Source organism: Antennarius striatus, chromosome 5, assembly GCF_040054535.1.
Source record: "Antennarius striatus isolate MH-2024 chromosome 5, ASM4005453v1, whole genome shotgun sequence".
NCBI classification, from domain to species: Eukaryota; Metazoa; Chordata; class Actinopteri; order Lophiiformes; family Antennariidae; genus Antennarius; species Antennarius striatus.
The window spans coordinates 3,066,889-3,086,765 of record NC_090780.1 but is presented as its reverse complement, the minus strand read 5'-3'; the positions used below and the strand labels follow the sequence as shown (position 1 = coordinate 3,086,765).

General features: G+C 38.9%; 1 protein-coding gene across 2 annotated transcripts in view; it reads right to left on the bottom strand.

Moving 5' to 3' along the window:
* Window positions 1–3,814: 3,814 nt before the first annotated feature.
* The window catches only part of asic1b (acid-sensing (proton-gated) ion channel 1b), a 146,212-nt gene continuing 130,149 nt past the window's right edge, over window positions 3,815–19,877 (bottom strand). For both annotated transcript variants that reach the window (XM_068315147.1, XM_068315146.1), the window contains 9 exons: window positions 18,542–18,692; window positions 15,254–15,381; window positions 10,871–11,021; window positions 9,905–9,961; window positions 9,240–9,393; window positions 6,052–6,143; window positions 5,695–5,774; window positions 4,996–5,097; window positions 3,815–4,435 (listed from right to left, as the gene is read on the bottom strand). In XM_068315147.1, the coding sequence (XP_068171248.1) occupies window positions 4,340–4,435; window positions 4,996–5,097; window positions 5,695–5,774; window positions 6,052–6,143; window positions 9,240–9,393; window positions 9,905–9,961; window positions 10,871–11,021; window positions 15,254–15,381; window positions 18,542–18,692 (1,011 nt within the window). In that variant the 3' untranslated portion in view covers window positions 3,815–4,339. The remainder of the gene's footprint in view (window positions 4,436–4,995; window positions 5,098–5,694; window positions 5,775–6,051; window positions 6,144–9,239; window positions 9,394–9,904; window positions 9,962–10,870; window positions 11,022–15,253; window positions 15,382–18,541; window positions 18,693–19,877) is intronic.

Sequence of the window (19,877 nt, the reverse complement as noted above, 5' to 3'; positions counted from 1 at the left end):
CAGACTTAAAAGTGAATTTATTTTCAAGGTAATAGAAATGAGGGAGTGATGAGGGCAACTGGCTGGAGAGTCTGAGTCTGACTTGATAGTAAAGCATTAGCAGGAGCAGTTGGCTAGAGAGGAGATCTGAACACAAAGAGATGATCAAATGGAAATGGAACAAAACACAAATAGTAAGACTGGCATGGACAGAAAAATAGTTCACAAAGGGATGACTGAATGACACATTATTGAGTGGCACTATACATCTTTTAGAAACGTTTTTTAATCCATCAAACACGTTGGAGTCATTACACTTCTCCTCCGATCAGTACGATGCTCCAACAGGAAGTATCCTATCTGCTTGCCCACTTCCTGTTGTCGATCTGTGCTTGCGTGTATCAGGGAGGAGGGGGATACATCATTTTGTTTGAAACAACTTCTGCTACAATCATCATCGATGGGAGGAAAAAAAATTAGATTCTTTGTATTGTTCTTCAAATTCTTAGAGGGGTTTGCATCCCGTGTGTAAGGCGGCAGATGATTAGACAGACCTATTGACAGCCTGGATATGAAACCAATGAATAAGGGCTCATACTTAAAATAAATTAAAGGACAATTCAAACCACAAGCCTGAAATGTAATACAGTGTCTTTTGGACCTAGGAAACTTGACTGTACTGTAATTATTAATCTTCTTAATGAACAGAATGTAAAGCGGGGCCCAGAGGAGCAAAACCGCCGCCTTATCTATGAAAAATGAGCGAGCATCCTAATTGCATAGAGAGATCTGACAGGATAAAGTTATAGCAGCAAAATGGCATACTGGTAGGGGGGGGGGGGTGGAGATTGGAAGGAGAGTCACCAGAGGGCAACGGAGGAAGGAACATGCTTACATAAATATCACCGCCGAAACACTGCAACTGAAAGTAAAATATAAACATACACTCATGTAGAAAGAGAAATATTAACTTACAGTAAATATCTTTAATTTGACATAAAGTTTATCGATCAGTTATTCATTAAGAATAACTGATCGATGACTGTTTAATGCATACATTCTGTTTATAGAGGCGTAATACATTACTTAACATGTTGTCTTCATCTTAAATATATCACAATTTCACTGTTGATCAATTTTGCATTGATAATGCAAATCTGCAAAGTAATGAGTAGCCTAAACTGTGTCATATAACAGAAGTAAAAAGTAGCATGAAATTTAAGTGCCAATATGTAAATACTTTAAAATTATACTATAGTACCTCAGCGTCTGAGTAGATGTACTACTATTGGGTTTCATTGATTACCATTTTAAACTGAAATACTTTCCAGATGTTTTCAATAACATGAGTTCAATCTCTCATCTTTAAATCTCAAGATAACATTTTTATATCAGTCAGCGTTACATAATAGTCTGATCATGTTTCAGTCACTTGTGTGCCAGAAAAAAATTGGATTGTTAAGTGATTTTTAATTTGTGTGTGTGTGTGTGTATTCATCTATTTGAAATGTGCACCACTGTAAGCAACTGTAAAACATAAAGCACAATCTCCTTGATGGTATCGATATAAAATGGCATAACCGGATTAGGACAGGATTAGCAATGAGATAAAATAATCTTCAGTTCCAGTGCGTGTTCGCCGACGGGAGGTGTGATTTAACTGGATGATAGGGTAAAAAAGAAACGCAGAGAGTTCCCTGAGTGGATCAGCTCTGATTACTTCAAATCCGAGGGTGTTCGAGACATTTAGTAAAAGTGAGCAGTTTGGGACAGATTGCAAAATTCTCTCTCTTACTTTGTCCATAGATCTGCTGACAAGGTGAAAGCAAGGAGGGAGCAGTCACCTCCAATCTCTTTATTGGGGAGATAAATGACTTAACCAGGGAGGAGAGGTCCCGTCTCCAACAATTCAGGATCTGTTAACAATACGAACAGTTCACATATCAAGAAAAGGGAAATCTTGACTCATCCAGAATTTTGAGATTGATTTCTAGGCTGTCTGAATTCCCAGTGGTATCCCACGTCCCACACACCCCAGCTTTTTAATATGTACAATCCATTTTCTGCTCGTCACTGTATAGGCAGCATTCCTGTTTTCTGACCCTTCCCTTGCAAACACCTGGGCCGCAGACAGTCGATAAGAAAAAAGACATCAACGGAAAAAGGAAATATATGGCATCATGTTTATTTTTTTTTTGATTAATCTGTCTTATTATCAGCCACAACAGAAAATAATAAAACTGTCAGGAGGGCAAAACTGCGTGGCAAACATTCAAAAGAGGAGAAATGTTCATGTCTAAGCCAGATCCCAGGAGGTTTAAAGTTTTTGTATATCATGGTTTTACCAGCTGAGGTTTCTCCTCCGAATATTAAACACGGAAAGCACTGATTTGATAAACAAAGTTGATGCTTGGATTTTCAATAAAGATTTTTTTAAAGCTATACTCAAGCAGAAATAAAGTAATTGTTCTGGAAAAACTGTGGATGTTTGCAGATGACCAACCAAATAAGACCATTTGGAGGCAGAGCATGTCTGAGGGAATCGGGTCGGGTACTAATATTCACAAGGTCATGCATCACCAGCCCACCTTTTTAATAATGAGTGTGGCAGTTGGCAGCACTTGATGTACAGTAGAATATGAGAGAGAACATCCATAATGTTCAAACCGACAACATTGATAAAACTGCAGGATATTTCTCATCCATTCTTTTGTCAAAAAAGCAGCTTTTGAAGAAAACAGAGATGTGGAACAGAAACACTGTGACTCATAGCTCTTAGATAAACTAGATTGTATCTAATAACATCTATCCGCACTATTAATGCTGCTTTAGGTCCAAGAAAAATCTTGTATGACATGAAACACATGATAAAAGGTTCGTAAGAGAAATTTTCCAATAACAAAAAGCCTCCGAGAAAACGCTGAATGCTTTGTCTGAGATCTATTCGCGGCCAAAACTGAATGTGTATTCCATAATATCTGGAGCAGAAAAGTACTCTCATCTGCTTTTGTTTATCTATTCAACCTAACAGACAAAAAGAAAAAGGAAATTCGCTGCGAAGAAAAAAAGCTCAGAAGAATAACCATTTCCAAAATGATCTTTGTATTTATTTATGCTCTGATAACTAAATAGACTAGTCTATTACCTTGAGGAAGGAGACAGGATTAATCAGGCAATACTGAGTTTGTTTAATTGAAGAAAAAGAAAATAAAACAACTGAAAAACAACTGAATAAAACACGATATTGATAGTATGACAATATACCAAGAAGAATAATACGTTGTTTACATCACCTCTACATACTGGCGTTATTGTGCTTTGATAAGACTTTTGCCACTAGAACACAGATACAGAAATTATTTTTGCAGCCTCACAAAACTCTCATGGATTTCAGCAGTCATCCATCCCGCAAAAAGCGATTCATCTCATCCTGCAGTCCAGATGAGGCTAAATGAAGCTGAGTGAAGACTCATTGACCACATTAAAAAAAATAAAAAAATAAAACAGCTTCATGAGGAAAACAAAAAAATCCATTGGCTTCATCAACAAAACACACACATTGTACCTGATGTCGGCAACTGTGAGCGTTGGTACACAAACACACTCAACAGCAACGCACACATGAACAGAAATTATAAGGAATGCATCGCTTATAAAGCCGAAATGATTGAAAACATGCACTTGATGAATACAAGCATGCATTTACATGAGACCTGAAATCAGCGTGTTTCAAACGGGAAATGATGCATCTCTATCGCAACCGATGCCGTCACAACTCCACGGAAACTTCCCCTGCACGCTCCCACCCCCCCCCCCACCCCCCACCCTGGCGATGCTCAAAACAAAGGTACATTCTCATAGCAATGACAGTGTTTGATGGAACACTGCAACAGTTACAGACGTTGCTACATGTAAGCGGATGTCCGATCTGCTGACTGTGGTGATGTAACTGTACATTTCTCCTTGTTTTTTTTCTTATTTATTTTTTTCTTATTTACATTTTTTTTTTTTTTTTGTCTGTTGAAAGAGAGGTGTATGTTGGCAAGGTTTCTCCACGAGCATCCTTTGTGGCAGTATTCCAGAAGAAAAAACACAAAGAGACAGAAAGTTTGCAGCATGAAATGTTCCCCCAGAAAAATTAACAGATACTTTAATATTTGGGATTTTCTTCTTCTCTTTGCCGCAGTTTGAAAGTTCTGTCACCCCCGTTTGTTATTTGATTTGTCTCCTTGTATTCTGTTTTCTATGTAAAAAGTGCCTCTGTTAGTTCCTTGCACACCCTGTGTCGGACAGTTCTCGCAGCAGCAGTGGCTTTGGTTGCATTACGCGCAATTTTTGATGCTTCACCCCCATTTCTCGCTCAGCAGGTGAAGTCCTCAAAGTTGGCCTGGCCGGGGTGATGAGGTAGCATGTTGCCGGGATACGTTGACGGTGTACGCAAGTTCTCACAAGGAGCCTGAAAGAGTAAATGTGGAGAGAAGAAGAAAGGGGTGAGACATCACGCAGTGAATCAGAAAATGCATTTGGAAAAAACATTGTAGTGGAAAAACACTCATAAAAAGAATCAACACATGAATAACAATCTGGGCCAGCAGGTGAAAGGAAATAGTTTCAAAAAGAATTTTTTAAGTGTAAGAAAAACCCCCCCCCATCAAGCTGAATAATGAAGTTGGATGGAAAGGCTACAGGGTAAGATGAACACATCTTTCTCTTTTTCTCAGGCGAGGCGAAGACTTTCAATTAACGTGAGCTGGCTTCATTTAAACGGGGAGATAAGTGAGCTGTCACACCTTCCAAACCTTTAATTCTGCTTTGTCCCTGCCGGTCCGGTCCAACTTTGATTAAATTCAAGCCACTTTTCTTTTTTTTTTACTTCTGTCTCAAGATTCTCTCCTTATCCCCTTTATTTGCTCACATTTGTACCTCTCAAGCCGTTTCTCCCTTAACTTCTTCCACCTTTCTCTGAGAACCTGATGTAATCTGAAACAATGAAATATGTAACAGAATACTACTAACATGGTGTTTCACATCATCCAGGCTCAGCACGGCTCCCCGGTCATTGTTGTTGCGGCTTTTGTGTTTCTTCTTCATGCATCGGCACATCTTGTACTTGATCACCTGAAAGAATACCAGACGACAATCAAAAAACAAAAAAACAAAAAAACCTCGTCTTTTTCTGTCTTAACGTAGTTAAATCCTGCACACGTCGGACCTTGAGGGATCAGGGAAAGTGAAATTCAAATAAGACTTGCTTTTTCTGTCTCAATAAATATATTCACATTGATTCCACACTGGAACACAGGTGCTTTTCCTTTATGTGTCTTCCGCAAATGCACTCACACATCTAAAATCAAGGTCTAGCAGACACACAAAAGCTCTCTGCATTGGTGAGAGAATGGAAAGCAAAGAGGAAGCATGCAACGCAGAGTTAGTCAAATGAGAGACATCCTGCCTAATCTAAATTATAATGTATCTAAAATGTTAATGTATTCAGCATTTCTGCAGCTGAGATGTGTGTGTAAGTGTGTGTGTCATGCAGAGATAGAGATGCAGGGCTTTCATCACACACCCTTGTAAGGATTGAAATGTGAAACACTCCACTTTTTGATCAAATAATGATTATAACACTGGAGCTTTGCCTGACCATAAAGAATCATTGCACTAGCAAGAGAATCTTTCCACGGCAAAAGGAAAGATTTTAAAAAGACATTTTACCTCGTATAGATAATCAAAGAGTTCCAGAATAGTGAGGATGCTGGCTCCGATGAAAAGACCCATCTGGCCTCCAATATCACCTGTAAAGTAGGAGAAATTAAAATAAAAGTGTTATCAATATATAATAGATAGATAGAGATAATCTCAGAACACACTTTTAATCTTCGTTTTCATCTAAAAGTTGAGGAACAAAACATTCTGTAGATATTTTTTAAAAAAAGTAGCTGAAATGCATCAGATTAAAAACAGTTCTGTGTTTTTATATCGTTAAAATGCAGGTGCTTATATTACTGTCACTGCTGTCACAGAGCATTATGTATATTATGGCAAAAGGACATGTGACATCCATTCCCTTACCCAGAAGGCCTGCCAATTCGTAGGCTTTCTTTTGCTCAATGGTTTCATAGTTCAGTGCTTCAAAGAAAATATCCAGAACCAGAATGTTATCACTGCAAACACAGGGAGAGACAGAGTCTTAAGACGCACATTCAGACATCCTTTATACTCTTTTTTTTAGTCTGAGTGTTGAGCTGAAGATGACTGGCGAGTTTGTTTTTCCCCGCAGAGCCGATGTGTCAGGTTGAAGGAATAACTGTCTCCTCAGACAAATTTCCCCCCAGGTGGCTCTGGTCATTGAGGAAAACAAGGGAAGTGATGGCAGCTGTTTGATTTTGCACTGTGTCACAGCTAAAAGTCTTGACTTCAGCAGAAAGAAAAATAATGGTGATTAGTTTAAAGGCCCAGGGCAAGGAAGGCTATTATTTTGATTCCTGAATATCCTCTCTGTGGAACCAGTCAGACTTCACACCCGAATGGAGCTGAGATCAAAACAGTAATTCCACATTTTGGGCTATTTTTTATTTTTTGGTACTTGGTGAAGCTGTTTATTGCTCAAATTTAAGTTAAGACAAGTGATGATGTGGCAGTCTTAAAAGGAACTCTGGAAAAGCCTCAGGCTGAGCTGAAATGACTAAATGCAAATTACATCCGATAAAGCAGAGACGGATGCTCACCAACACGGAGCACACAGACAGCATCTGATCCTTCATATTAAGTGTGGGGCCCCTTTTTTTTTTTTGGGACTTTTTTTTTTTAATAATACATCAGATGGGCTCAAGCACACCTTCACACAGCATCATTAACGTATGATTTACCACACCAATTATGTTTTTTATGAGTTTTGCAATCTTTTTTCTTCTTCACCTCCTTCCTCCTTTCCCTCCTTCTTGTTTAGAGAATCAGAATCAGAGTCTTTACTTGTCATGCTGACACACGTTTTCACATGGGACAGTACGAAATACCGCTCTGAAGGTCCCAGTAAGCCCGCTCGATAAATAAGATAAATACGATAAGTTAAAAAGTTAAAAATGTAAGATATACGTATAAGTGTAAAGTGTCTGAACAGCAATTTATTTACAACAGCAAAAAATCTATACTATTATAAATTTGTTATTTATCAAAATATATTATATATATTATCATTTATTACTATATATTTATTATAATTTATTATAAATGTATTTATAATACAATTTATTTACAACAGCAATTTAATTAGATGCTCTGTTTCATCATTTTGACTAAACAGGTGAAGACGAGGGGGAAAGGACACCTGCCAGACCAGATCTCGTAGATTCATCTAGCACCCAGGCTAATTATAATGTTTGCATTTGATTATATTGATATTTAATTTATGTTTTTGTTATCTATTCCAACCACTAACCCAATCCTGTTTACAGTCTACGCTACTTTACATGCACGCAACAAGACAAAGTGTTCAGATGTTGCAGCAAATTCAATATATTGACATATTTTTAAAAAATCAAACATCAGTTCCTACATTTTCATGCTTCTTTAGAATCACTACACGGACTGTGGTGATGGATGCAGAAGCCCTTTGCCCCGGGGCAACAGTCCCCAGAGTTCCACATCGTGGTGATTTCATCTTGTTACTACTAACTCCTGCGTCCTCTCACTCTCAATGGTGTCAGCCTACAGCTTGAATTATGTTTCCACTCATTGCCTTGTTAGTAACCCGGAATATGTGCAATCATATCTGCTGTCAAACAGTCAGTGAACCCCCCCCCCCGCCCCGCCCCCTGCCGTGCTCGATTTGTGCTGCTGGTTTTCAACAGAAACACACACTCCTGTCACAGATGTCAGCTCCAAACCAGTAAAGCTGGAGCAGCTCAGATACCAGAACACTCCCTGCTCGTCTGGATGGTTAGAAATGTGTGGAGAATTTAAAAAAAAGACCTGGATGGGCTCTCATCTGTCCACAGGGAATTACAAAACATTTCTGAAAGGAGAAGTGGAAGGTTTCTGAAGCACTCCGACTACATATGGTCTAATTATCGGGCTTCACTGGGAACGGAGATAAAAGATTCAAGTGCTATTGCACTGTCTCCTTATTTCCTTCTGATCTGTTCAGTAGTTTTGGGAGAGAAAGACTCAACAGTGGCTGATTAATCAAGTTTGGGCAATTTCTGTAAAATCCCTTTTTCTATATCCTCATCTGTGTGATAAAACCACGGGTGAAGCTGTTTCAGCTGTTACTGCCTTGTGTAATGCATATTTAACGGTGATTATTGTGTGTAAATGTTTGGATACACTTAAAACAACTGTGAGCCAAAACCAATCACATCGTGTGTGCAATTTTACAACTTCTGTTAATTATTCTTCAATTACGTTAGATCCGATGGTAAAAGTCAGATCCAACGGCAAAAAACAAACATCCAACCATCCATCCATTGGGATATTTTTTTCATTGGAAACAGTTTCCCTCCATTTCCAGTTATATGTGCTAGTTTCACATGTTTTGATCAGTATGTCACATGATGGTCTCAATCAGAACATACTGTCTTATGAAATAAATGTTCAAGTTAATCTTATGCTTTACTAAATGGTGAACATATTAAAAAAAAAGAACTATAAACTGAGAAAAAAAATTAAATACAGCAAATCATGCTCTATTAAAATGTGTTTCATCAAAAAAAAAATCATTAATTTGTAAGTTTTAATGTGAAGCTTTTGGGGGAAAAAAAATTGATTTTGGATAACACAGATTGTAAAACAAAAACAAAAAAAAACGAAAAATAAAAACCATGAAAGAATTCCAGACTTATCTCTCACACCCAGAAGTGGTGGCAACACTTTAAAATGCACTTCCAATTAAAAGTGTTTTCCTATTGTCACTTGGATGTTTGAGCCTCACTCTGCAGAACGGGGCATCTTAACAATTTGACTGCGGAAAAACAGTTTTCCTCTTCATCTGTTGAAGAATGGAAGTTTCTCTTTCACTCTGAATTTGAATTAGGAATTTTACATTATTTTAATTGACAGTTGAATGTGTGTGTATGTGTGTGTGTGTGTGTATATAGTGTATAATTCTGGATGGCTTTAGGTGCAGTTGGTTCAGAGCCAGCAGGACAGCACGAGTCAAACTGCAGCTCCATGGTTGATGATGAGCAAAGCTGAATATAGAATGAACCAGTCCCTGAACACTCATGTCCATTTGATAAATAGGACATGAGAATGTTACTTACGATATATACTGCTCTGTCTTATTGAACTTCTTGGCGAGGTACTTGGCTGATGCTTTGCTTGGTATCTTCACAAAGGACATCTCTTTGCCGTAACGTGTCAGGTTGCACGGCGTTTCGCACACGCAGTAATCGTTGTCTCTTTCGACAAGAAAGTCTACAAATGATGCAGAGAGAGAGAAAAATTGAGAGATTTGAAAAAGCCTGAAGCTGCAGGGACAGGTAGATCTATCACCACCCAAGACTGACAAAACAAAAATACCAGCAGAGTGAAAGCCATGAAAACACAACAACCTGAAAGAACCCAGGGACCCTTAAAAGATATACAAAAAAAAAAAAACGACATACGGCGACAGAGTCAGAGATAGCAGCGTGTGTCATCAGAGTGTCAATATAAAAACCAACAGACGTGAGACGCCTCAAAAGCATCAGCTGACGGAGGGAATATGTGGTGTGGAGAGGTGAGCCTCTGTGCCGAGCCCGAGGCACACCGTTTGAAAACGGCTGCATGATGCCGAAGGTTCAACAATACCTGTAATCAGCATGGATCAGTGGCTTTCCAACAGTGGGCTATACATATTGAATTGTGGATACACACATGCACACACACACATACACACACACACACACACACACACATACACAAACATAATGGGTTATCTCCTTACCCAAGGCGGGATCTGCACACTCCTTGTACTGCTCCGGGGTGCAGTATGGAGCGTCTCCTAAGGACGGGCAGAAGAAACACAATGTTCATAGTGAACAAGAAAAGAAAGGAAGAGAGGATTTGGAAAGAAAAAAAAAACACAAAGGATGACAGGACAGGATTATGATTAAATTTGTGTCATTACTGTCCTTATCAAGACCGGATAATTTCAGCAAATTTGATCCCCGCTTATAATTTGCCAACTTTTGTACTTTAGTCGTCTCATTATCACCTTCAGTCTGTCGTCCCTATCTACAACCACCATCCTATCCTTCTCTCTCCCTGGCAGCTGTTCCATCAGTCTCCCTTTTCACAATACAGGTGACAAGATATCCTGGATGTAGAGGAAATTATTTCTCAGCAACAATCTTTTGTTGTATTTTTTTGTTTCGAATGACAGGGAGATGGGAGAGACTAATAACAGGACAAAATAAAATTTAAAAAAATCACCATCAGAGGATTTTAACTGGTGTAATCTGTAGATTTACATGAATTAACTGCACACTCACTAGGCAGTAGCAGCTAATCCAGATTATCACAGACGGAATGGTCGGCCCATTGAAGGGACAGACATTAACATGTGGTTGACAGATGAGTGTTGGTAAACAGAGCCCAAAGCCAAACGTTCCCTTTGCACCAAACTCCGTTTTCAATTTGCTGTTCGAGGCGCCCCGCAGTGATTAAACGTCGGAGGTTGACACCAAACACCAGCTGTAAGTAGTGCAGACTCAAAGTAAAAGCAGTTGAATTTTCCAATCCGTTGGTGTGTGAAAGCATCCGATTTTTCTGCAGTTGCTGGCAAAAAGCACTTTGTTTTCTCCACGATGGGTTTTGTCACTACAATTTCATGTGAAGACACTTTCAACAACAGCCAACAAGAGCCATAAGAAGGTATTACAGGATATTTGATGCTCTTTCTTGTTCCTACCTGGCATGTGGACCATCCTGCAGTTGCAGTTTTCCACCAGGTATCGAGTCTCACAGTCGATGCGGCAGGCAGTGATGCTGTAGGTGTTGAAAAAGTCTGAGTCCATTGGGGTGGCTTTGCAGTCCCCCCATGGGGGAGGCAGGTAGGTCAGCTGAGAAGGAGAAGCAACAAACAGTGTCTGTTGAACACGGTGCCCTGTTGGTGCATTCAATCACCTTGTACTGTTTAGTCATTGTGGTGAAACACCTGCTGCTCTGTCTGCATGAAAAGCTATTGGACATTTATTCAATGCGCCATGCAAAAGGAATCTCATAGCAACTCCACGGTGAATGTGTGTGTGTGTTTGCAGTGTGATGGCGTGGGAGCCTCTCTCCCACGCTCGGTCTCTTGTTCCCGTTCTGTTTTCATTTGTGCTGCCCACTCCTCACACATGAATTGAATGATGTCTGCTGTGGAGTACAGCTGTGATGTTGGAGTCACACTCAACATGGATAAAGTGTGGTGCCATGTTACACACACACACACACACACACACACACACGTACATTTTCTATTTCTGTTACGCAACCTGTGTTATAAATGATTCACATTTGTGTGAAGATATGAACACATTTATCAACTTTGTGTATTGGGTCAGTATGTACAAATACTGGAGACTTTTTTATATTTTAATAACTGAATTCTTATTTTTTTATTGTTATAAAAAAATCACCTTCACATTTGCTTTTTTTAAATTTTTTTTTTATTTTTAGCACATTAACATGCCACTTTGAATTAACTGCACACACCGCGTGAGAATGTGAGATGAAAATCATTTTGAATGCTTGAATAATTCCTCAGACGGAAAAAACATTCATCACAATTATCCGAGACAAAAGCTGACAGACCAACTGCATGTTTTATGAAACTAACAGTACAAAGCAAGAGGCAGTCTTCAGTTCACCGCCTTGTGAAGCTGATAACGTTGAATCTATGCATTAATAATCAACGTGATGCATTGACCTAAAGTACAGTAATAGGCATCTCTGCTCTTTGAGAGTGAATTTTAACTGATAGTTATATCAGTTATATATTTATATCTCTTTCTGTCCTTTGCTTTTCCAGATAACTGTTAATCCAAACATCACACTTCACGAGCGGATTACCGAGCAGCAGATCATCGAGTGTAAAGAGTTTTTGAAGGTTTTTTGGAAAACATTACAATTACAGGTAATGCCATCCATCCAACTATAGAACGGGCTCCCGCTGCACATCAGGCAGGCTTCTTCACTGTCGCATTTTAAATCTTTTCTTAAAACCCACCTCCTTTCCCCGGTGTTTGACACCCTTTTAAAGTGTTTTGTGTATTATGTCACATTATTTTAATTGTTTTTATCTGATTTTATTTCCGCTTTTAACTTATTTTAAATTGTTTTATTGGATTTTTATTTGATATTTTATTTAACTGCATTTTGTTCATGGTTTTGTAGTGCGTCTGTTTTGTTTTTATCTAGTTACTGCATCAATACTTGAATTATGCATCGGCAGAAAGAGAATGAAGGGTATAAGGGATAAATAGAAATAAGGAAAAGATGAACATGACTTGGTTGATTACTACAGCCATTTGATTACTCTATATACATTGGAGGAAATGTGGATTCAAATATTTCTGTACTCAAATTAAATCTTCTTGTGTGAGGCTGCACCATATCTTAAATGGTAAAAAAGCTTTTTCACAAGACAACATACTTTTTTTTTTTTTTTTTTTGCACATCATATGAAAATGTCATCATTTGTTCGTTCATTTCAGCTTTTGGAAAAAAAGAAAACAAACAATTATGATACATGGAAAGAATTGGTGAGATGTGCAGCGCGGTGTGTCTGAGTGTTTGTGCGTCCTCGGAGCAAACAGAGCATCACTCTGTTTCATTTATGTTCACACAGTAATGAAATAAAAGCTGCTGCTGTGACCATGACTCCTGATTTGAACTATTTCTGAGAGGAGGTATAATGTCAAGTCTATATTCAACATGCTCATATAGATGCATTACATATAGTGAATTAGTCCATGTATGATAAATACATATAGCATCACAAACACCAACAGTACAGTTACTGATGACAAACTAACAGTTATCCAGAGACCTTAAATACCTCTGTTCATTTTCAAATCACCAACATCTGGCAGTAAACAGAACATAAAAACCATTACAGCTAAGGGAAATGTCGATTAATCAATGATGGGGCTTCAATTCACCTCATCGTGACTTGGTGGAGCAAATGCTTAATGGCTCTATTATGTTTCATGTTCTGTAATTTTGTTTTCCGTGTATTTTCACGTCTCCTGCTCTGCTTTCCTCAACTACTTTACTTCACATTGGTTAAATGTCTGCTAAAGTCAAGAGCGAATCTAGTGTAAGAGATTTGTGGGCATGTTGATGTTGCTATTTGCTGCTTTAGCCTTCTACTTTATTTATTTCATGAAAAAGAGAGCAAACTAAAGGGTAGGAGAAAGGCCAGAATCAGCAAAAACAGAGAACCACGAAAGAGGAAACTGGACACGCGCCGGCGGAGTAAATGTTTCAGGTTTTTGTTAGTCCTCTTAAGTCAGGAAAAGTGCAGATTTTTTCTATCCTGGGATCTCAGTGAGTGACAGTTTGGTTAGCTGAAGAGACCCCACCCAGCAACTTCCCACTACAGGACTGCTGAAGTAGCAAGATGAATGACTGAGCAAAACTGCATTATATTAATGAAGAGTGAGGCTGCCAGCCAATAAAACAAACAAACAAATAAATAAATAAACACACAGGATGAGAGTGAGGGGAATAATATAAAAATGGGGTACTGTATAAGAGACACTATAATGATTGCTGGGGAGGAAATAAATATGGGGGCTACAGAGAAATAGAGAAAAACAGAGGGGCAGTTTCCTGCAGAAGCGACATGGGCAGCATGCAAAATCCTCCTGAAGCCCGCCAACACTGGATCACACTCACTATGGGGGACGTGGAAGGACTGAGATCCAGCTCCCTCTACCCTCCCTTCATCGGTGGACAGAGCCGATGATTTGTTTGGCTGCGCTCTCTCCATCTCGCCGGCAGAATTATTCACCTTTCAGAGGAATCCCTTCATTTCAATGAGAGAGACTCTTCTACCAGCTGACGAGGCACAATTCCTGCGTCTATAGTAACGTTAACCCTCCAAGTGTGTGACAATCAGAACAACACAAGAGCCCAACTTCTCCGGGGAACACTTGTGGGTTCAGTGAATATGAAGTCAATGCGTTTGCACATTTAAAGGCTTTCAAACATCCCTCATGTTGGATGACAATACGATGTTAGATTCATCGCTGCACATGAATCTAACAGAATGATTTAACACACACTCCGTCACACAGTGTGTGGTTCTGTGCACCTCTGCACACGGTGCAGTGCTGATAATGCAGTGTTTGCCATGTGAGATGCATCGTTTCACCTCCTCATGAGGTGCGGTACTCCGTTCTTGTTGAATCACTGAGGCACAGTCAGTCGACAATTGTGAAAATGCATTCAGGAAACATTCATACTAGTGATGGAAAACTCATTCAGACCCTTTACCTCAAGAGTCTTTTACAAATGATGTCACATTAGTGTGTAGGTAATATGTCACAGCTGGATTGGTTCTAGTCCAGAATTTTCCATACCCTGGTTTTATCCCCTCTGAAGGGAGACGAGATGAAGTTTGCATGTTTGTACTTTTAACAAACATTATTATATGTCTTAACATCCAACACTTTAAAGAGGGAAAGCCTTTAGCTGGAAATGATAATAGCTCAGATGAAATATGTCAAGGTAATGACTAGTAAATACAGCTGTTAGAAAAGGCAATGGAGTAAAAAGTACAATAAACTATGAACTAATGTAGAGCCAAATAAATTAATAACGTCGTTTTATAAAAGCAGAAAATATTTCTATTTTTTATATTTCCATATTTACTTGCACGGACCATCATGGATTGTTGTCCCTGAGATGTAAACATTGTTTTTGCTGTCAGCGCTGTGTGGTTGATTTATTATAAATTCACTGTGTGTTCGGTCTGGTCCTGTGAGCTCTGTGACAACCAACCTCTGTGGACCTGAATTTTAAATTCTGTGCGGAACAGATGGTCACGACTCATTGGATTTATTATATTATAAAGGTCCATCAGATTTACCTTATATTACATAAAACATGAAAAGCGATCACAAGTCGTTCCCTTTGCCTCGACACTGTTGAACTAATTCAGAGACTTTATTTTCTTAAATCCATCTTTTTTTCTTCTAGTATTACACTAGAAATAAACTTTCTGATCCCTTCCTGAATGAAAAGATCTTTTGATTTACAGATATTCTGCTGAAGTATATTTTCCTTCTTTCTTCTTTCTCACCCGCTGCTCCTGACAGGAGACAAACGTCTGGAAACCCGGCGCCACTCCGAAACCCAGCTGGTCTATGAATGGCGGCTCATCCTGGTTGTGGATCTGAACTTTGATCCCTGCTTCAAATGATGTCTCATCTGTTGATAAGTAGAGATTAAAACATTCATAATTGGAACGATGAATTATAAATCTTAATTATGATAAATCACATTTTGCCACATCTATTAGCAGAAGATACTGTCTATCAAATGAAAAGTCACTTGGTGAAAAAACAAAACTTGACAAAACTAAGACAAATTCTCATTAACTTGTCCAAGGAACGCAAAACATTGTAAAGGAATGATTATTTATTCATTAGTTTTACCCCTAAACTCCCAGGGATGACAACCCTCTGATCTTTGAGGAGTTAATGATGGATGGAACGGGGAAGTGAAAGAATAAAGATTATGGACTGCCTAAGCAGGGCAGCAGGTGCCCCCACAGGGGTAAAGAGAAAGAGAGTGGATACATTAATAAATAAATGATGATGGGGGATAAAAGGAAAATCAATAGAGCTGACAGCTTACTTTGTGACAGCACTCTGCTGTACAGATTGCAAATGAAGCAGGGGATCTGATCACACTGACATGTTGATGCGAACCTATATGTGCAGACATATATTTATCACATCTGCAGGGACCTGCACAGACTTGTTATCATGTCAATGGCAGACTGGATCAAAGAGATTTAGTGTCCCCGAGCACTGACTCGGGGATAAAGTTGAATGTCTGTTTCCTGCTCCCTTTCCTTACTGCTTATCACTCTGTGTCTTCTCCTAAGTGACGGGCTTTCTCCATGTCTTCAATTAAAGAGTCGAGGAACGAGGCTGGATTTCAGCAAGAGAGCTCTGACAAAGAGAAAAAGGCTTTAACTCTTGCACATTCCTCTTTTTGTGAATGAATACAAAGCCAGGACTAATAGCTGAGGCTTGGAGAAGCATATATACATAAATAGCGTCCAAGCTTCCGTTTGCAAAAGGACACAGCATTTACATTAAGGTCATATGTAATTCAAGCGGAATAACAATGTTATATTTGAAAAAACTTTGGAGAGTATTGGACATTTGATGATGCTACAGGTGGACAACGGTATTTGTGACATTATTTCAGATTATTAACAATTATACAGGACATTTCTGACAGACCGTAGCAATGATTTCGGGCTATCCCTTAAGACGATCACATTTAGACCTGTATGTGTGTCTGTCTGCTGTTAAATGCCAAAAGAAGAATAACAGAAGAAAAACTCATGCCTGAACTATCTTATCCACACCGACTAAAGGCTTGTTTGTGTCGTGTAGCAGACGAGCATCTTTAATATTCAAGCTGTGCTTCCAGTCTTTCATGGATTTGGGCTTCAGGTTATTGGTTTCCTGTTTTATTTTGAAGGAATTGACAAATTTTTTTTACAGATTTTCCTCTGGATTAATAAAGTTCTATCCTATTTGTCCAATATTAGTTGTTTCCGTGCTCTCATCTCTGTCTTAATGTCTCACTGTTTTTCTTCATAGTTGTGTGTAAAGTCTCTATCCTGTTGCTTGCGGTGAGTTTTGGAGTTTCGACATGTCTTCTCTAGAATCTTAACATCTCTGGTTTTTACTCTTACCCACCACTCAGTCTCATAAACCTTTTGTTCATGACATTTTGCGGGTGCATAAAATTATCTGCCTCTTCTCTGCCTTGAGTGGAACTATATTTATGTGTTGTCTTGCTGTTGTAATTTCGTGTTGCGTGGCGCAGTCAGTAAAATACAGTGAGTGAATGTTGGATCGCACAGAATTTTGTATTTTCATTTTCTGTTCTCACTGTTGCCTCGTGGCACAAATGATCCTGTCGTTCGCAGCACTTCTCCCACAACATTCAGGTCAGCACACACTCCTGTCTGCAGGTGTATTCTCGTGCATGTAGAAAAGCCCTTATTGGCACACAGGTGCTGTTCGAGATATATTTTATTTAAAAAACAAGCAAATTTCAAAGTGAGATAGATCCTTTAAATCCTCTATTCCCACTGGTTCTTAAACACGCATTAAGGACTCGCAAGCTTTGATAAATAAGGTTCTGGGTATTGATCTGCTGCATGCACTGCAGCGCATATTAAGCAAATAATTGCCGTTGTAACAGAACTAATCAGTGGCTCATTTTGTACTAATGAAGCATCACATGTTCGGAAACATGTTCCGTTATTTGGTGAAAATATGTTTGGTACTTTTCCAAAACATATTCCAAGACACATAAGTAATAAATTGTTTGTAAATTTGGACTTTTGTCAGCTTTTCAACAAATAATGGTCAAGATTGGGATTAAAACAAGTTTAAACTAAAGATCAGAAAAACAAAACCATAAATAGCTGTGATGTTAATATGGTTCAGTGAACAAGGTGAGTCTGGAATGAAGTGAAATGACTAAAGCAAATGGAATTCTTCTCATTTTTATAACAGCATCCATTGTTAAAATCTGTCTCTCTCTCTTTTTGCAATTTAATAGTCTTACCCCAAAAACAATTATATATAAATTACATAAAACCATTCAGGCATTGAGTAATTGACACTATATATCAAACTGTTCCAAGTCTCAACTTTGTTCTTTGTGTTTTATAGTGAATCATAGTCATCTCATTCTTCTGCATATCAAATATTAATGCAAACATGGAGCAACATATGTGGCTGCCCTGAAATCAGAATCTCCTCCAGTGGCTCAGAGAGGATGAGGAGTTTTCCTCGACTGGAAAAGCCTGGAGCCGCCACAGATTTTATATCTGTCTCATGGTTTTGCTCAGTTTGATTTATGTGTACTTGAACCTCAATTGACATGTGATAAAATAACATCACAATAAAAACTAAATTCTCCTGATGGATGTCCAGCCGTCTTCACACAGATTAAATCATAGTGGGCGCATTTCAAATGATCAAACGCTTCATTTTCAAGATCATCACTCAAAATTAATGAACTGCATGCAGTGGTTACAATGGTTTCATGCATCAAGTGCATACATTTGCATTAATGTTTCTCAGATACAACTAACATGTTTGCTTGGATAAATTGATTCAGGTTTTCAGTTTTATTTAAAGTAATTGCATTGTAGCGTCTAAATCCATCACCAGAATTAGAGGGTGGTGGGTTTATGACAGCTTAATCGCTGCATCTTAGTGGATGCTTCAGTTTCTGGTCTATTAAAACATCTCTTGATCATTCAAGTTCATACATGTTGCTATCTGGGGTCGTCAGAACTGGGAGCAGGGGTGTTTCTATTAAAGCTTACCCGTCTCTCCCCACACAGGCAGATATTCATCCTGCTGGATGTCCAGCATCAGCTCCAGGCCGTTGCCCATCCCGCCCTTCATGGTCATCAGGAGCGGACGCCCATCCTGGCCTGAATTAAACGTGTAGCACTTCCCATAGCGTGTAAAGATCTGAAAATCAAAGAGATAGACAAGGATTTTAGTGTAGCATTTGAACCACGGGTCCATCCCCTCAGGTGTATTACAGATTTTAGCGGTGTGCTTTTAATCCTTCTTGGCTGGGGGGATTATTTCAAACACTCAGCCACAGAACTCAGAGGTCTTTGTGTTGAAACACTGTTGACAAACCGACCCCTCACCCCGCCCGAAGCTGATGATGCAGTACATGCATGTGTGAACGTGACATGACATATTACAAGGTCTGATGTCCCGTGGAACAATGATGAAACGCACCCGCTAACATCAAGGTCAAACAAGCATAAAGAGTGAATGAAGCGCTTCTCTTTTTTTGATTTTGAATTTTAAATACAGGTAAACTGATTGTTATTGGAGCAGAAATTATTATTTGATTAATCAATGAGTCAGTTGGTAGAAAATTAAACACTAATGTGACTAAAAAGCATCCTTAAATAAAAAATGTCAACTATTCACTGCTTCCACTACCTTAAATGTGCAGATTTCCTGCTAGTTTAAATGTGCAGGAAATATTAACTGAATACTTTGATTGCTGATCAGATAAAACAAGCAATAACCGCGCGTCACAATGAGCTCTGAGACATTAAGATGTATTGCTATTTTTGTGCAGCATATGTTCATAAATGAATCAAGAAATGTAATCGGGGATCAATCAGTGAACTTTTGTTTTGTAGACGGCCTCTGCATCACATCTAGATTTGCATTTATTTGCATACATTGTTTTATAAATAATGACTGCAACTGGTGAAATTAACACTTAAAGAATGTGTTCAATATCTGATGCTATAAGTCTCATAATTCAAATACAACACACACGCACACACACACACACAAACACACACAGAAGTCATTACAGCCAGCACCAGCCACTTGTTCATCACACACAGAAGGGGAAAGACATGCGGAGACATTCACGATTCTGCTACTTGCTGCAAGGAACTTCAGCTTAGAGGCTGTGCATTGAGATACTGCGTTTTGATTGGTGGATGACCTCGAGAGTCACAGCCGCCAGGTAGGATGTGATCGTAGACGTCTCTGTCTTATCTGGTTAAACAGCCCCCACTGCAGATGAAATGTCACTGTGTGACTGGTGGAAATGTTCACAGAGCCCATGACTCATTTACACCCAAGCGGTTTGCTGACATCCTTCTTCATTATGAG